Consider the following 13,023-nt stretch of genomic DNA (forward strand, 5'->3'; position numbering starts at 1 on the left):
GGAAAATATAGAGATAATTATAGATTAATTTAGGCTGCAAGGAAACTTTGGAGAGTGGAGCCAGCTTTGAAGTTAGATCCAATTTCATACTTAGATAAGGTTGCTTAGGATTTGTCCAGTCAAATTGTTGATATCTTCAAGAATGGTGATCCTAGAGCTTCTCTAGCAACATGTTCCAATATTTGACTGCCTTCACTGTGAAGAATTTTTTTCCTTACATCTAACCAGAATTTCACTTGCTGTAGCTTGTGTCTATTGCCTCTTGTTCTTTTCACTTCCAAGAAAAGCTTGACTGTCTTTATAACCACTCAGTAAGTTAAATATCAGTTAAGGTCCTCTTTGGGCTGAACAATCCTAGCATTCTCAGCCTGTCCTCTGTATCATGTGCTCCAGCTCCCTAATCACTTGGTGGCTCTCTGCTTCTGGAAGCAGAAGTTATCTTGTTTAGCAAGGGAGGAAGAAGCTCCTCCTGAGAGGGAGCAGGAAGAAAAATCAGAAAAAGCAGCCTGTTCTGCAGTACAGCAGCCACAAGAAAAGGAGAGGGAAGAGACAGAAATCCTAAATGAGGTAGAAACCACCTGGTCCCTGCTGCAATGGAGAGATGGGATGCTGCTTGATGCAAGCAAATGTCAATTTATTACACACAATCATGAGTTTATATATAGTTATCGGAGGCTGTGCACTTTAAACAGATTGGTTCTTTAAGCTAAGCATTACATACTAGGCAATCCCTGATTGGTTAACTACAAACAAAGGACACTTTAAGTAAGTTTTTACAGTCATCAATTAACAGCAACGTGTTAGTTACTTCTCCTTAGCCCATCTGTTCCTCATTCCCTTATCTTTTCTCAGCATGACTCATCCTGTCGGTTGTTATCTGTTCACATTCCTTGTCCTCCCAGGGCTTGTGGCCATCCTCCCAAGGTTTTATGGCCATCAAGCTCCAACACATCCCTTTCAGCTAACTGATTGTTACTTATGGTCCTGCTTTCCAGGCCCCCTCCTGCAGTTCCCTATCTCTGAGTGAGCAGCAAGATATGCAGAAAGATTATGTCTGTCATTCAGGTGAGCAAATTATCACCTGGTTGCTCTGATGCTGGGATACTGGGGCCAACAGTCAAGAATTAGAGGGGAAGCAAGCCTGGCAGATGGGATCCCTCGCTGGGGAATTGACAGAGGGGTTGGAAGAGGGGCAACAATCCACAGCCTCTGGAGGCAGCTCCTGTCAAGCATGAAATAAAAGTATCCTGTCAAGGATAGGTAAACTACCAAGGCAAGTGGACTACCATTGAGGAAGACATCCAGTATCTGAGGGAATTAGTGGTGAAGGTGTTCTACAGCAACCTGGGCAACAATCAGTTCTCCAAAGTTCTGAATGAAATCCAGCGCATGTGGTCCATGTGATGGAAGTTTGTATGGAACATGCTAATGTACACTAGCACCCTGGATTGGACAGACATTGAAGCATCAACTGTGCATAGAATGGCCTGTCAGCTCTGGCAGTTTGAGGAGAATCTCTCTTCCTCCCCAAACCTGCAGGCCTGCATTTCAGCTGTGGAGAAACTGTCCTAACAGATCCACAGACTCAAAGAGAATAACTCTTCCTCCTCGCCCATATAGGCTGTTGTCTTAGCTATCGAGTGCCATATGGAGTTGGCCTTTTCCTCCTCAAGGAAAAGGGAACCATGGGCACATACTATGTGCTACTCTGGTTCTGTCTTTGGAACCACAGGGAGGACATGAGGAAATAGGACAGTGTACCTACTTTGAACCTAGAAGCTCATGTACATGAATTGCAAGGGAAAACAGTGACCAAAAAGGTTCCATCCAGGAAGATTACTGCTCCAGTTCCTGTTGAGCAATTTCCCAGATGCAGTAGAAGGGCTGATCCTGATGAAGAAACTTCTGCTTTGCAATTACAAGAGTCAGGTAATGAATGCTCTGACCACAAATAGAGGGTCTTTGCCTCCAGCCAGTCAGAGGAAAGTGACAACCAGATTTACTGGACTCTTGTCGATTCAATGGCCTGGCACACTGGGTCCACAGGAGTATAAGGCTCTGGTGGACATCAGTGCACAGTGTACACTAATGCCATCAGGGTACAAGGAGGTGGAATCCATCTGGATTTCTGGAGTGACAGGGAGATCCCAACAGTTGTCTGTGTTGTAGGCTGTGGTAAGCCTATGTATTGGGTTTGCATGGCAAGGCTTTGGTAGCAGGGGGGCTACAGGGATGGTTTCTGTGAAAAGCAGCTAGAAGCTTCCCCTATGTCCGATAGAACCAATGCCAGCTGGCTCCAAGACAGACCCACCACTGGCCAAGGCTGAGCCAATCAGCAATGGTGGTAGTGCCTCTGTCATAACATATTTAAGAAGTGGGAAAAAACCCTCCTGCAGAGCAGCAGCCTGAGAGGAGTGAGAATATGTGAGAACAACTCTGCAGACACCAAGGTCAGTGCAGAAGGAGGGCGAGGAGGTGCTCCAGGCATCAGAGCAGAGATTCCTCTGCAGCCTGTGGTGAAGACAGGTGAGACAGGCTGTCCCCCTACAGCCCATGGAGGTTAATGGTGGAGCAGGTATCCACCTGCAGCCCATGGAGGACCCCACACTGGAGCAGGTGGATGCCTGAAAGAGGTTGTGACCCCATGGAGAGCCCATGCTGGAGCAGGTTTGCTAGCAGGACTTGTGACCCTGTGGGGGACGCATGCTGGAGCAGTCTGTTCCTGGACTGCACCCCGTGGAAGGGACCCATGCCGGAGCAGTGTGTGAAGAACTACAGCCCATGGGAAGGACTTGTGTTGGAGTAGTTCATGGAGAACTGTCTCCCATGGGAGGGACCCCATGCTGGAGCAGGGGAAGAGTGTACGGAGGAAGGAGCGGCAGAAACAACGTGTGATGAACTGACCATAACCCCCATTCCCTGTTCCCCTGTGCCACCCAGAGGGAGGAGGTAGAGAAATTGGGAATTAAGTTAAGCCCAGGAAGAAGCAAGGGGTGGGGGGGAAGGTGTTTTTTTTTCTGATTTGAATGGTAATAAATTAAACTAATTTTTCCCAAGTGGAGTCTGTTTTGCCCATGAAAGTAAATTGCTGAGTGATCTGTCCCTGTCCTTATGTTGACCCATGAGCCTTTCATTATATTTTCTCCCCCTTGTCCAGTTGAGGAATGGAAGCGATAGAGCAGTTTGGTGGGTACCTGGTGGCCAGCCAAAGTCAACCCACCATAGCTTTTGCTTAGCTTTTGCTTTTCTGGCTATGCCCTGTGCCTGGTCAGCGCAGTCTGTCCTATCTTCTTATTAAATTGCTTTTTAACTCTTTCTTGGGTGAGAGGCTCTCGGGGCGGGGGGGGGGGGGGGGATCTGAGTGCCGGCAACTAGGGTCAGACCATGCGTTGGAGAGGCCATGTGTCCTTGGTGTCAGCAACTGGAGTGAGTGCAGGTGTGCAAGTGAGTGTGTGATCACTAGCAAAGATCAAGTTGGAAAAACTGGTGAATAGGTGAAGTGGCCTGGGAGGAAGGGGTATAGTGGGTCTTCCTTAGAGACAGTTCTGGGTGTGAGACTGCCTATGTATTTCTAAGGGTGAGAGCACAGAGGGGTTGGCTATTGGACCAGGGGAGTCCTGGTAAACTCTGGGTGTGAGAATGCCTGTACATCTCTAAGGGTGAGAGCACAGGGGGGGAATCAGCTGTTGGGATCCAGAAAGTCCTGGCCAGCTGTATGTGTGTAAGGTCTGTACCAGCAACTGGAGTGGGCTGCAGCCTCAGGGGTTAGTATGTCCAGGTGCCAGCAACTGCAGAGACTGAGATCCAGGGGCCAGCCACTGAGCAGGCTGAGTATCTAAGACCAGTTGCTGGAGGCATGCACCTTGTACATATGTATATATATATTCTCACTAGTGGACCTCCATCCTGTCCAGCCAGAGAAGGGAGCAGGAAAGCCATTGGTGCTGTCCATGTTTGTGTGAGTGCTCTGAGTGTCTGTGATCTGTGTGGCTGGTCATATGTATCTGTATATCTGTATATCTGTAGTGTATATGTGTGCTTTTAGTGTGTGCCTGCTGGGAATACATTTTCATTGTTGCTACTGGTTGGACTTGGGCACATAGAGCGGTGGCAACCTTGCCTCTCTCACGCTGTTGGATCCAGTGTGATATATTTTACTCTAACAGTTGGTACAGCTCCTCTTAGCACCTCACATGCCTGTGATGTGCCAGATGTTCAAAGGAAAGGTCCCTTCTACACATCATGTGACTGACGCTATGTAGAGTAAGTGGGTAGCATTGATCACACAATGGGCTTGAATGAGGAAATCCAAGCACCAAGGAATAGGGGAAAAGATCATGGACTGGTCAGAAGGGAGAAATTTTGGAGCATCGCCCAAAGAGTTGGCTTGTGCTGAAGAGACCCCACTACAAAATAAACTACCAGAAAATGAGAAGCAATATGCTCTGTTTACTGATGGATACTGTTGTATTGTGGGAACCATTGGAGGTAGAAACCTGCTGTATGGAGTCCCACATGAAAAGGTGCAGAGACTTTTGAAGGAATGGCCTCAAGTTGCACCAGGGGAGGTTTAGATTGGTCAGTGGAAGACGGCTATATTCAAAACCTCAGGCACTTCTAAAGTGCTATGACTGACATCATGTGTGGGTACCATCAGTTGTAGTCCGTTCTTCCCTTCAGTGGGAGGGTGTCATGGTTTAACCCTGGCCGGCAACCAAGCACCATGCAGCCACTCACTGACTCCCCACACAGTGGGATGGGGGAGAGAATTGGCAGAGTAAAAGTGAGAAAACTTGTGGGTTGAGATAAAGACAGCTTAATAGGTAAAGCAAAAGCCGAGCAAGCAAAACAAGAAATTAATTCACTACTTCCCATGGGCAGGCAGGTGTTCAGCCATCCCCAGGAAAGCAGGGCTCCATCACGCGTAACGGTTACTTGGGAAGACAAATGCCATAATGCCAAATGTTCCCTTCCTTCCTTCTTCTTCCCCCAGTTTATATACTCAGCATGACGTCATATGATATGGAATACCCCTTTGGCTAGTTCGAGTCAACTTTCTTGGCTGTGTCCCCTCCAGCCCTCTTGCTGGCAGGGCCCAAGAAACGGAAAGGTCCTTGACTTAGTATGAACATTACCTAGCAATGACCAAAATCCAGCAAACAATATCCAACAAAGTTTCAAATTACCAATACCCAAAATACAGATGCCAGACATCCCCATAATAGCATACAGATTTACACAGTTGTGCACTTCAAATATCCCGGTGGGACCCTAGCCCACCAGTGGAACTCTAACCCACAATGCCAATAGATTAACAATGTGTATTTAATTTGGATATTCCGGTGGCACTCTGACCCATGATTTGAAGAATCAGTCAGCAATATGCAGGCGAGCGGAGGTTATCTTTATTCAGCAGCACTGGGTGCATGGGGGATCGCTCCACCAAAGTCATGCACACCGAGGGGACTTTTCAGTCCCCTCTTTATACAAGCCACTCATACCTATTCATTAGTTTTCCAAGAAATTGTTTACATATTCATTACAATTCTGAGAATTCATTTACATATCTCGTGCCTGCGCAATGTCCTTGAGGAGTTGTCTCTATGCAGACTCTATTCCTCAGCGGCCATGTTTAAAGTCTCCATCTTCGCCACGTTGCATGTACAACAGGAATCTAAGACCAAATGTCCCTTCTAAAGATAACCAACCCAAGGACTTAGCAGTCTGTGCATCCGTCATGTGGCAATGAGGGTCCTTGGACATCTCCTGACTTTTAACTAAACATAGGTGCGTCATCCTTTACATAAGTGGTACAGCATTCACTATTCACCCACTGGGGGGACTCTAACGCACTCTCCAATATGACTTATTTGTAAGCAACCTAAGTATTTATTACCAATGTTATTAATATTCCAGAGTGCTGTTGCAGAAACTTACCCGGCCAGGCAATCCGAGGGCCTTCCCAAAAATACTCCAGTGCACACTTAGAGTCCTCATGATTCCTCTGGTTCGTCAAGATTCCAGAGAGCAAGTCCCATCTGGTTCACAAAATTTTGTTACAAAAAAAATGAGCACTCTCATTGTGAAGAAAATTTATTCTTTTTCTAACTGGAATTTTCTTTGCAGCCATTTGTGCTTGTGGTCTCTTATCCTTTCGCTCTGCATCTTGAAGAAGGATCTGGCTCCCTTTTCCTTATAATTACCCTTTAGGTAGCTGAACCATTTGATGTATCTCGCCTACTGATAATTGAGTGCCTAAACCAATTGACATCCCCAGATCTTGCAGGGAGAATTCTGGTCCAGGAAAATTGACTCCAGCTTTCCCTCTAGGCATTGGAGTTACCACCCTTCTGCTTGGTTCACAATGCTCCTAGCTTTGGGGAAATATAGCTTGTTGTTCAGGAGAATTTAATTGAGGGTTTGCGTGGCAAGAGTCTGTTCTGGAGCAGCTCCTCCAAGGTTTTTGTTGTGGCAGCAGTGCTCTGGCACTCCTCTAAGCTGCTTTAATTGTAGGGTAGGCTTAGTGTGAAATCGGTGTGCTTCTCACGATATCAAAAATTGGAGTTTCTGAGCCCCCTTGCTTTCTAACACTCCTTGCTGAGGCAGGAGGCTAGGTGAGGCTGGGCCAGGATTCCAAGATAAAACTCAATAATGACAGAGTCGTTAAGCAGGTATTTCTTTATTTGCGGTGCCGGGTGCATAGGGGATCGCTCCTCCTAGTATGTACCCCCAGCTCCAGTTCTCACTATTTTTATGCTACAATCTAATATGCATATATATATATATGCATTAACATTTCCTGGAAAACTAATACATATTCAAACTGTTTCCCCGAAATGTTTTACATATTTTTCCACCTCCTCATGCACACGTACTGCCACCTTGAGGGTCTTCTCAGAGGGCCTTCTGATGAAGGCTCAAAGTCTTTGTCCACATAAACTTTCAACCTGGGGTCTCTTGTACATGCGCAGTTCATTTCTACTGATTTTAAAACTTCTTATCCTAGTGTTCTGGAACACACCATCCTGTTCTCTAGCTAAAGAAAACTTTTATCTTCCTTTGCAGTGCTTGTTTACCATTGTCCAAGGTTATTTATGACATACCCTTATGGTTTTACATCCCCTAGTCTAAACTTCCAGACCACAATTATGTAGCAACTAGGTATTACCCTACCTTTTACATATGTTAGCACATTGTACAAAGGTTAGTGAACCCCTGTCAGCTCACAAAGTTGACCAGTCTTTTATTCTTTTAACCCTTACATATCGCTCACCTGGTGGTATTAACATGGAGTAATTGTTCCCATTTACTTTTTGCAGGCCCGCCAAGCAGCCCCTTGTGTGCTCTTTTTTGATGAGCTAGACTCCATTGCAAAGGCTCGAGGTGGGAATATCGGAGATGGTGGTGGTGCTGCAGATCGTGTCATCAACCAGATCCTGACAGAGATGGATGGCATGTCCACCAAGAAAAACGTCTTCATCATTGGTGCCACCAACAGGCCAGACATCATTGACCCAGCCATCTTGCGCCCTGGCCGCCTGGATCAACTCATCTACATCCCCCTGCCTGATGAGAAGTCCCGGGTTGCTATTCTTAAGGCCAACCTGAGGAAATCACCAGTTGCCAAGGTAGGATCCGCACCCTGACTGTGTCTGACTTGGGTTTGCTGTGTGCTGCACATGTTCCTCGCAAGCTGGTAATAGAGCAGAGGGCTGGTAACTGCTCCACACAGTACAGAGCTGGGAAGCCTTCAGTTCCTGAAGGATGGAAATGAAGAGGTAGGGGGAGGCTTGAGCTCTGAGACTAGGTATCAAGAAAGCTAGGTGTTGGTGTGTAAGCACAGCAGGTCTTTATCGCATAGTAGAGTTCTGCCCACAGTGTGGGAATAGGAAGGCATGTTATGGCAAGGTGGAAAAAATTCTTGTACTCTGAAAGAAAAGTAAATGTAGAAAACAGGGGTGGGAAATGGAAATTGAAGAGGAACTATTGCAGTTAATTGTTGCTGAACTCTCATAGGCAAGAGCGATGTCCCTTGCCTGAGGAGCAGGCAATAATGCAACTGATAGCTAATCAGAGAAAAGCAGATGTGAAGTGAGAGCTCAAGTTATTTTATGCCAAGCTTACCTTTTTAGGTGCTGTTGGGAAGGAAAGCTTCAAAGGAGGTTGCAGTACTACTCCCTCAGTTGAGGGGGAGGAGGAGGTTGGTTGTCTTGGTCTGCCTGTGCCCCATCTCCATTTCCAGTCTGACTGTTTCATTTGACTCCTCATGTTGAGACCTGAACAAATCATATCCTAAATCCACAAGTCAACCTTCCTCTTCTTGAGGGTGAACAGTGCAGAGGTACTCTCCCCATCTACTCTGCTCTTGTGAGACCCCACCTGGAGTACTGTGTTCAGCTCTGGGGCCCCCAAAGTAAGAAGGATATGGACCTGTTGGAGCAAGTCCAGAGGAGGGCCGTGAAGATGATCAGAGGGCTGGAGCACCTCCCACATGAGGACAGGCTGAGAGAGCTGGGGTTATTTAGCCTGGAGAAGAGAAGGTTCCAAGGAGGACTTGAAGTACTGGAAGGCCACTATAAGGGGGCCTACAGGAAAGATGGGGAGAGACTCCTTACAAGGGCATGTAGTGATAGGACCAAGGGGTAATGGCTTTAAACTGAAAGAGGGTAGATTTAGATGAGATATTAGGAAGAAATTCTTTACTGTGAGGGTGGTGAGACACTGGCACAGGTTGCCCAGAGAAGTTGTGGATGCCCCCTCCCTGGACTTGAACACACAAGGCCAGGTTGGATGTGGCTTTGAGCAATCTGGTCTAATGGAAGATGTTGCTGCCCATGGCAGGGGGGTTGGAACTAGATGAGCTTTAAGGTCCCTTCCAACCCAAACTATTCTGTGATTAACAGCTGCTTCGCAGGGTCTTGCTGGTTGTGTGGGGAGTGTGGCCTGCCTTTATATGTGGTTAACTTTTCCCAAAAACGAGAACCTTAAAGGCTCATCTCTTCAAAAATTGGCCCAAGTTTTAAGGCAGTACCTTGATACCATGGGATCTAAAGACACCTCTTTGTCACCTGAGGGTGTAAAGGACAGGCCTCTCTTGGTTGGTTGGTTTGTTTGTTTTCACTAGGATGTCGACCTGGATTTCCTAGCTAAGATGACCAATGGCTTTTCGGGGGCTGACCTGACAGAAATTTGCCAGCGTGCCTGCAAACTGGCCATCCGTGAGTCTATTGAGAGTGAGATCAGGCGAGAACGAGAGAGGCAGACCAATCCTTCCGCCATGGTGAGTAGGGCACTCCTGAGCTTTCCCCACTCGTGAGACAGGCAGCCCACCTCATCCCGTGGGTGAGGCAGGATGCATTCCTCTCCATAATCCTTGGATGGGGATGATTGGGCTCTCATCACAGAGTATGGAGCTTGGAGCTCTTTGTTCTCATTTTGTGGGAGAACAAGGCCCTCCTGGGGTGCCTTATTGTCAGCATTGCTCAGAAGGCCCCTGCTGCAGCTGTGACTAAGTCTACCAGTGTCCCTCTCCAGCCCCTACTTGGGCAGGTATTGGAGCATACTGGCTGGAGGGAGGCTGTGGGTGGTTGTTGGGCCGTGGAGCTTGTGCATGCAGCTCACCTGGGCCCTCTGTCCTGCTACAGGAAGTGGAGGAGGATGACCCAGTTCCTGAGATACGCAGGGATCACTTTGAGGAGGCCATGCGCTTTGCTCGACGCTCTGTCAGTGACAATGACATCAGGAAATACGAGATGTTTGCGCAGACTCTACAGCAGAGCCGTGGCTTTGGCAGTTTCAGGTAACTGTGGGGGAGTGGGACAAGGGTGGTGTGGCTCAGCCAGCCCCAGAACAGAGCACTGAGGCAGCTTTCTGCTGGATTCTGGATAAAAAAAATTCCCTCATCCACATTTTTCCATTCTCCCCAGTGTGTACGGTAGCCAGCTGAGTATGTGGCAGGCGTAGGCTGTGCTGCAGCTCAGTTGTAGCTGCTCTGTTTAGTGCTCCTGAAGTCCCATCAACCTTCTTTTCCTTTAACATGAGCAACATCTATCAGCCATATAAGCCTTATGTGTGACCTGCCGTAAGGCTTCATCCCCTTTCTCCTCCCTGTCGTACTTGGCACCAGGGTATTGGTATGGAGGGAGGAGATCATGCTGAGCTATGAGGAGTATTTTGAACAGTGTCTCTTCTCTCCCCTTCTGCACCACTGCATGCAGGTTCCCATCAGGTAACCAGGGTGGTGCTGGTCCGAGCCAAGGCACAGGAGGTGGCAGCGGGGGCAACGTGTACAGTGAAGACAATGACGATGATCTCTACGGTTAACTCACTATCCTCTGTGGACCAAAGTCCACATCAGACCGTGTTGTACAGGAAAAAAATCCAGTGTTCAGTGGACTCTGCTTCTTCATTCCTCAATCAGAACAGTGTAGCTGTACGTCAGACTTTTTCTGTGGGGAATCACTTGGGAGGCAGACAGTGAATTAACGAGGAGGGGAACTGACTTAATTTCTGAGAAATCTCTGTTCTAGTTTGTGGCAGAATCAGCAGCTTTAGCAAAGAGTACAATGTTAGCCTGTATTAAAAAAAATATCCCACAGTAATAATAATAATAAAAAAAATTGCTGTTGTCATTTAACCCCAGCCAGAAACTAAAGTAATGCACGGCTGCTCGCTCACTCCTCCGCTCCTCAGAGGGATGGAGAGGAGAATTGGAAAGGAATGTAAAATTGAGAGTTGAGATAAGAACAATTTAAGAATTGAAATAAAATAAAAAACAGTAACAGTTGTAAAGGAAAAGAGGCAGAAGGGGAGAGGAATGAAAGGCAAAGGGGGAGGGGGGGAAACAATGTGATGCACAATACTGACTGATGCTGAGCCAGTCCCCGAGCAGCGAGTGGCAGGACATGGCTGACTCCCCCAGGTTTATATGCTGAGCAGCCCAACCATGGTGCATGCAGGATGGGGGATAGTAGCAATGAGCCCCCCCTTCATTGTCCCATCTCCAGCTGTACCACCCCACCATTCACAGACCTTCCTCGGCTGGGCCCCGCTCCTGCTGCCTGTGTCCTGAGAGCCCCATGGGGAGGCAGAGCCCCGATGGAATTCCCCTGGTGCTGGTGAGGGTGAGACCCTTTACTGGTCCTGCTGCCTGCACCCAGGCCAGGGCAAGCACAGCCCCAGCATCTCCCCTTGCAACACACCCCAAGGAGGTATATTCTGCAACCCCAAGTGCTGTTGCAGAAACTTACCCGGCCAGGCAATCCGAGGGCCTTCCCAAAAATACTCCAGTTCACACTTAGAGTCCTCATGATTCCTCTGGTTCGTCAAGATTCCAGAGAGCAAGTCCCATCTGGTTCACAAAATATTGTTACAAGAAACAATAACCAGGAAAACTCTCCAAACCCAATGATAGTTTAGAAAGCTGACATTGGTTTATTGCATCACTGGGTGCATGGGGGATTTTTCCTCCTAACATGCACACCAAGTTACTCGAGGGTACACATTATATACAGTAGAGTACCTGCATATTCATAGTACATAATCATTTTCATTCACGCACAGGATTGGTTACAAGTATCTTGCTTCTAATGCAAATTAGTATGCATCCTCAGATAGTACTACTGAAGTTTTTTTTACCAATTACGCATGCTCCCCAAGCGAGGTTTTACCCCCCTTTCGGGGGGGCTATTTGAGTTAGAGGTCGAGTTCTCCCACTACCACAATTACCTTTGTCCTACTTTCAACTGATTTTCTGAGGATTAAAACACCTTATCAGCTTGTCTCCTCTTGAGGCCAGAACTTTGTCACTTGAAGACATCTTTCTGCATAAATTAGATAACGGTGTTCTTATTATTTGTTCTTTGTTTCCGAAGGTTGACTCCCTTGATCAGAAGTCCTTTCATTCATCAGTTTTGAGGACTTGAGAGGGTGGGTCATTTAACGACTTGAGAGGGTGAGTCAGCTTGACCTAAACTTTGTGCAGATACTTGTTTAACATATAGTTAAACACTAAATCAGAGGTCAGTAATTTGGGAGTTTAGGCAACAGGTTGACTGTGGCATGTGAAGGCACAGACCCCAAGTCAGTGAATAAGTGAGATTGTTTACTGCATACATGAGTGCTGTTATATACAATCACTTTTCTACCCAAGTTCTGCCCTGGAATGTGCCTACGTGCAGCAGAGCACCTGGGAATTTGTCTATGTGTAGCAAAGCAGTTGCTCATTACAAGCTGCTCACATGCTTGTGGATTCACTGCCAAATTTGGCCGCTTATCTGTACGCTAACAGTTCTGCCAATTCAGCCTTGTTTCTCTACAAGGTCAACTTATTTTCGTCCCTTAGGATTCCCCCTTTTTTGTTTGTTAAATTGGATAAGGTTAAGGCTCTGTGAATTTGAACCGTCATAGCTTGATGGACAGCCCTTTGTATCATGGCTCGCATCAGGTTCATCAAACACGGTAGACATATAACAATGGCCAAAAACCTTAGTAATATAACAAACCCACACATCAATACTTTTTGTATCCAAGGACCTAATCCTAGGGTCCAATCCCAACCTTCAAAAGGATTCCATCTGGAATCTTCCTTCAACTTATATGTCAAGTCATGTAGCTGTTTCAAACTTTGATGAATTGACACTGAATTATCACTCAAATTCATACAGCACATTCCATCAAACTCCTCACATCCATGCCCATGAGCTAATAACAGAAAATCAATCACAGCTCCATTTTGCAAAGTGGCATGTCGCGCTGATTCTACATCAATCAATAATTTTGCAAGGGCCAAACTAGTCACATTAGTCTGTTTGCATTATTCTGTCTTGTTCTCTGGCTCATCATTGGTAGGAGGTCCGTTATCAGCTGGTCGAAGCTGAGTGGGGATCCACCGAGGCCCTTGATCTGTAGAGCATACAAGCATACCCTTTTCCCCATGTTAATTCTACTGGAATGCTCCATTGGTTAGTTTCTGGGTCTTTGTAGCGGACCCAGGGCAGTTGCCACCAAGCAGGACAAGAGAAA

The 13,023-nt window shown here is 46.9% G+C and overlaps 1 protein-coding gene across 1 annotated transcript; it reads left to right on the top strand.

Moving 5' to 3' along the window:
* Positions 1 to 4,337: 4,337 nt before the first annotated feature.
* LOC130142101 (transitional endoplasmic reticulum ATPase-like) lies at positions 4,338 to 10,395 on the top strand. The gene is made up of 5 exons (XM_056323552.1): positions 4,338 to 4,488; positions 7,294 to 7,628; positions 9,125 to 9,280; positions 9,645 to 9,799; positions 10,218 to 10,395. The coding sequence occupies exons 1-5, from the start codon at positions 4,338 to 4,340 to the stop codon at positions 10,321 to 10,323; spliced, it is 903 nt and encodes a 300-aa protein (XP_056179527.1). The 3' UTR covers positions 10,324 to 10,395.
* Positions 10,396 to 13,023: the final 2,628 nt, after the last annotated feature.

Source organism: Falco biarmicus, chromosome W, assembly GCF_023638135.1.
Source record: "Falco biarmicus isolate bFalBia1 chromosome W, bFalBia1.pri, whole genome shotgun sequence".
NCBI lineage: Eukaryota > Metazoa > Chordata > Aves > Falconiformes > Falconidae > Falco > Falco biarmicus.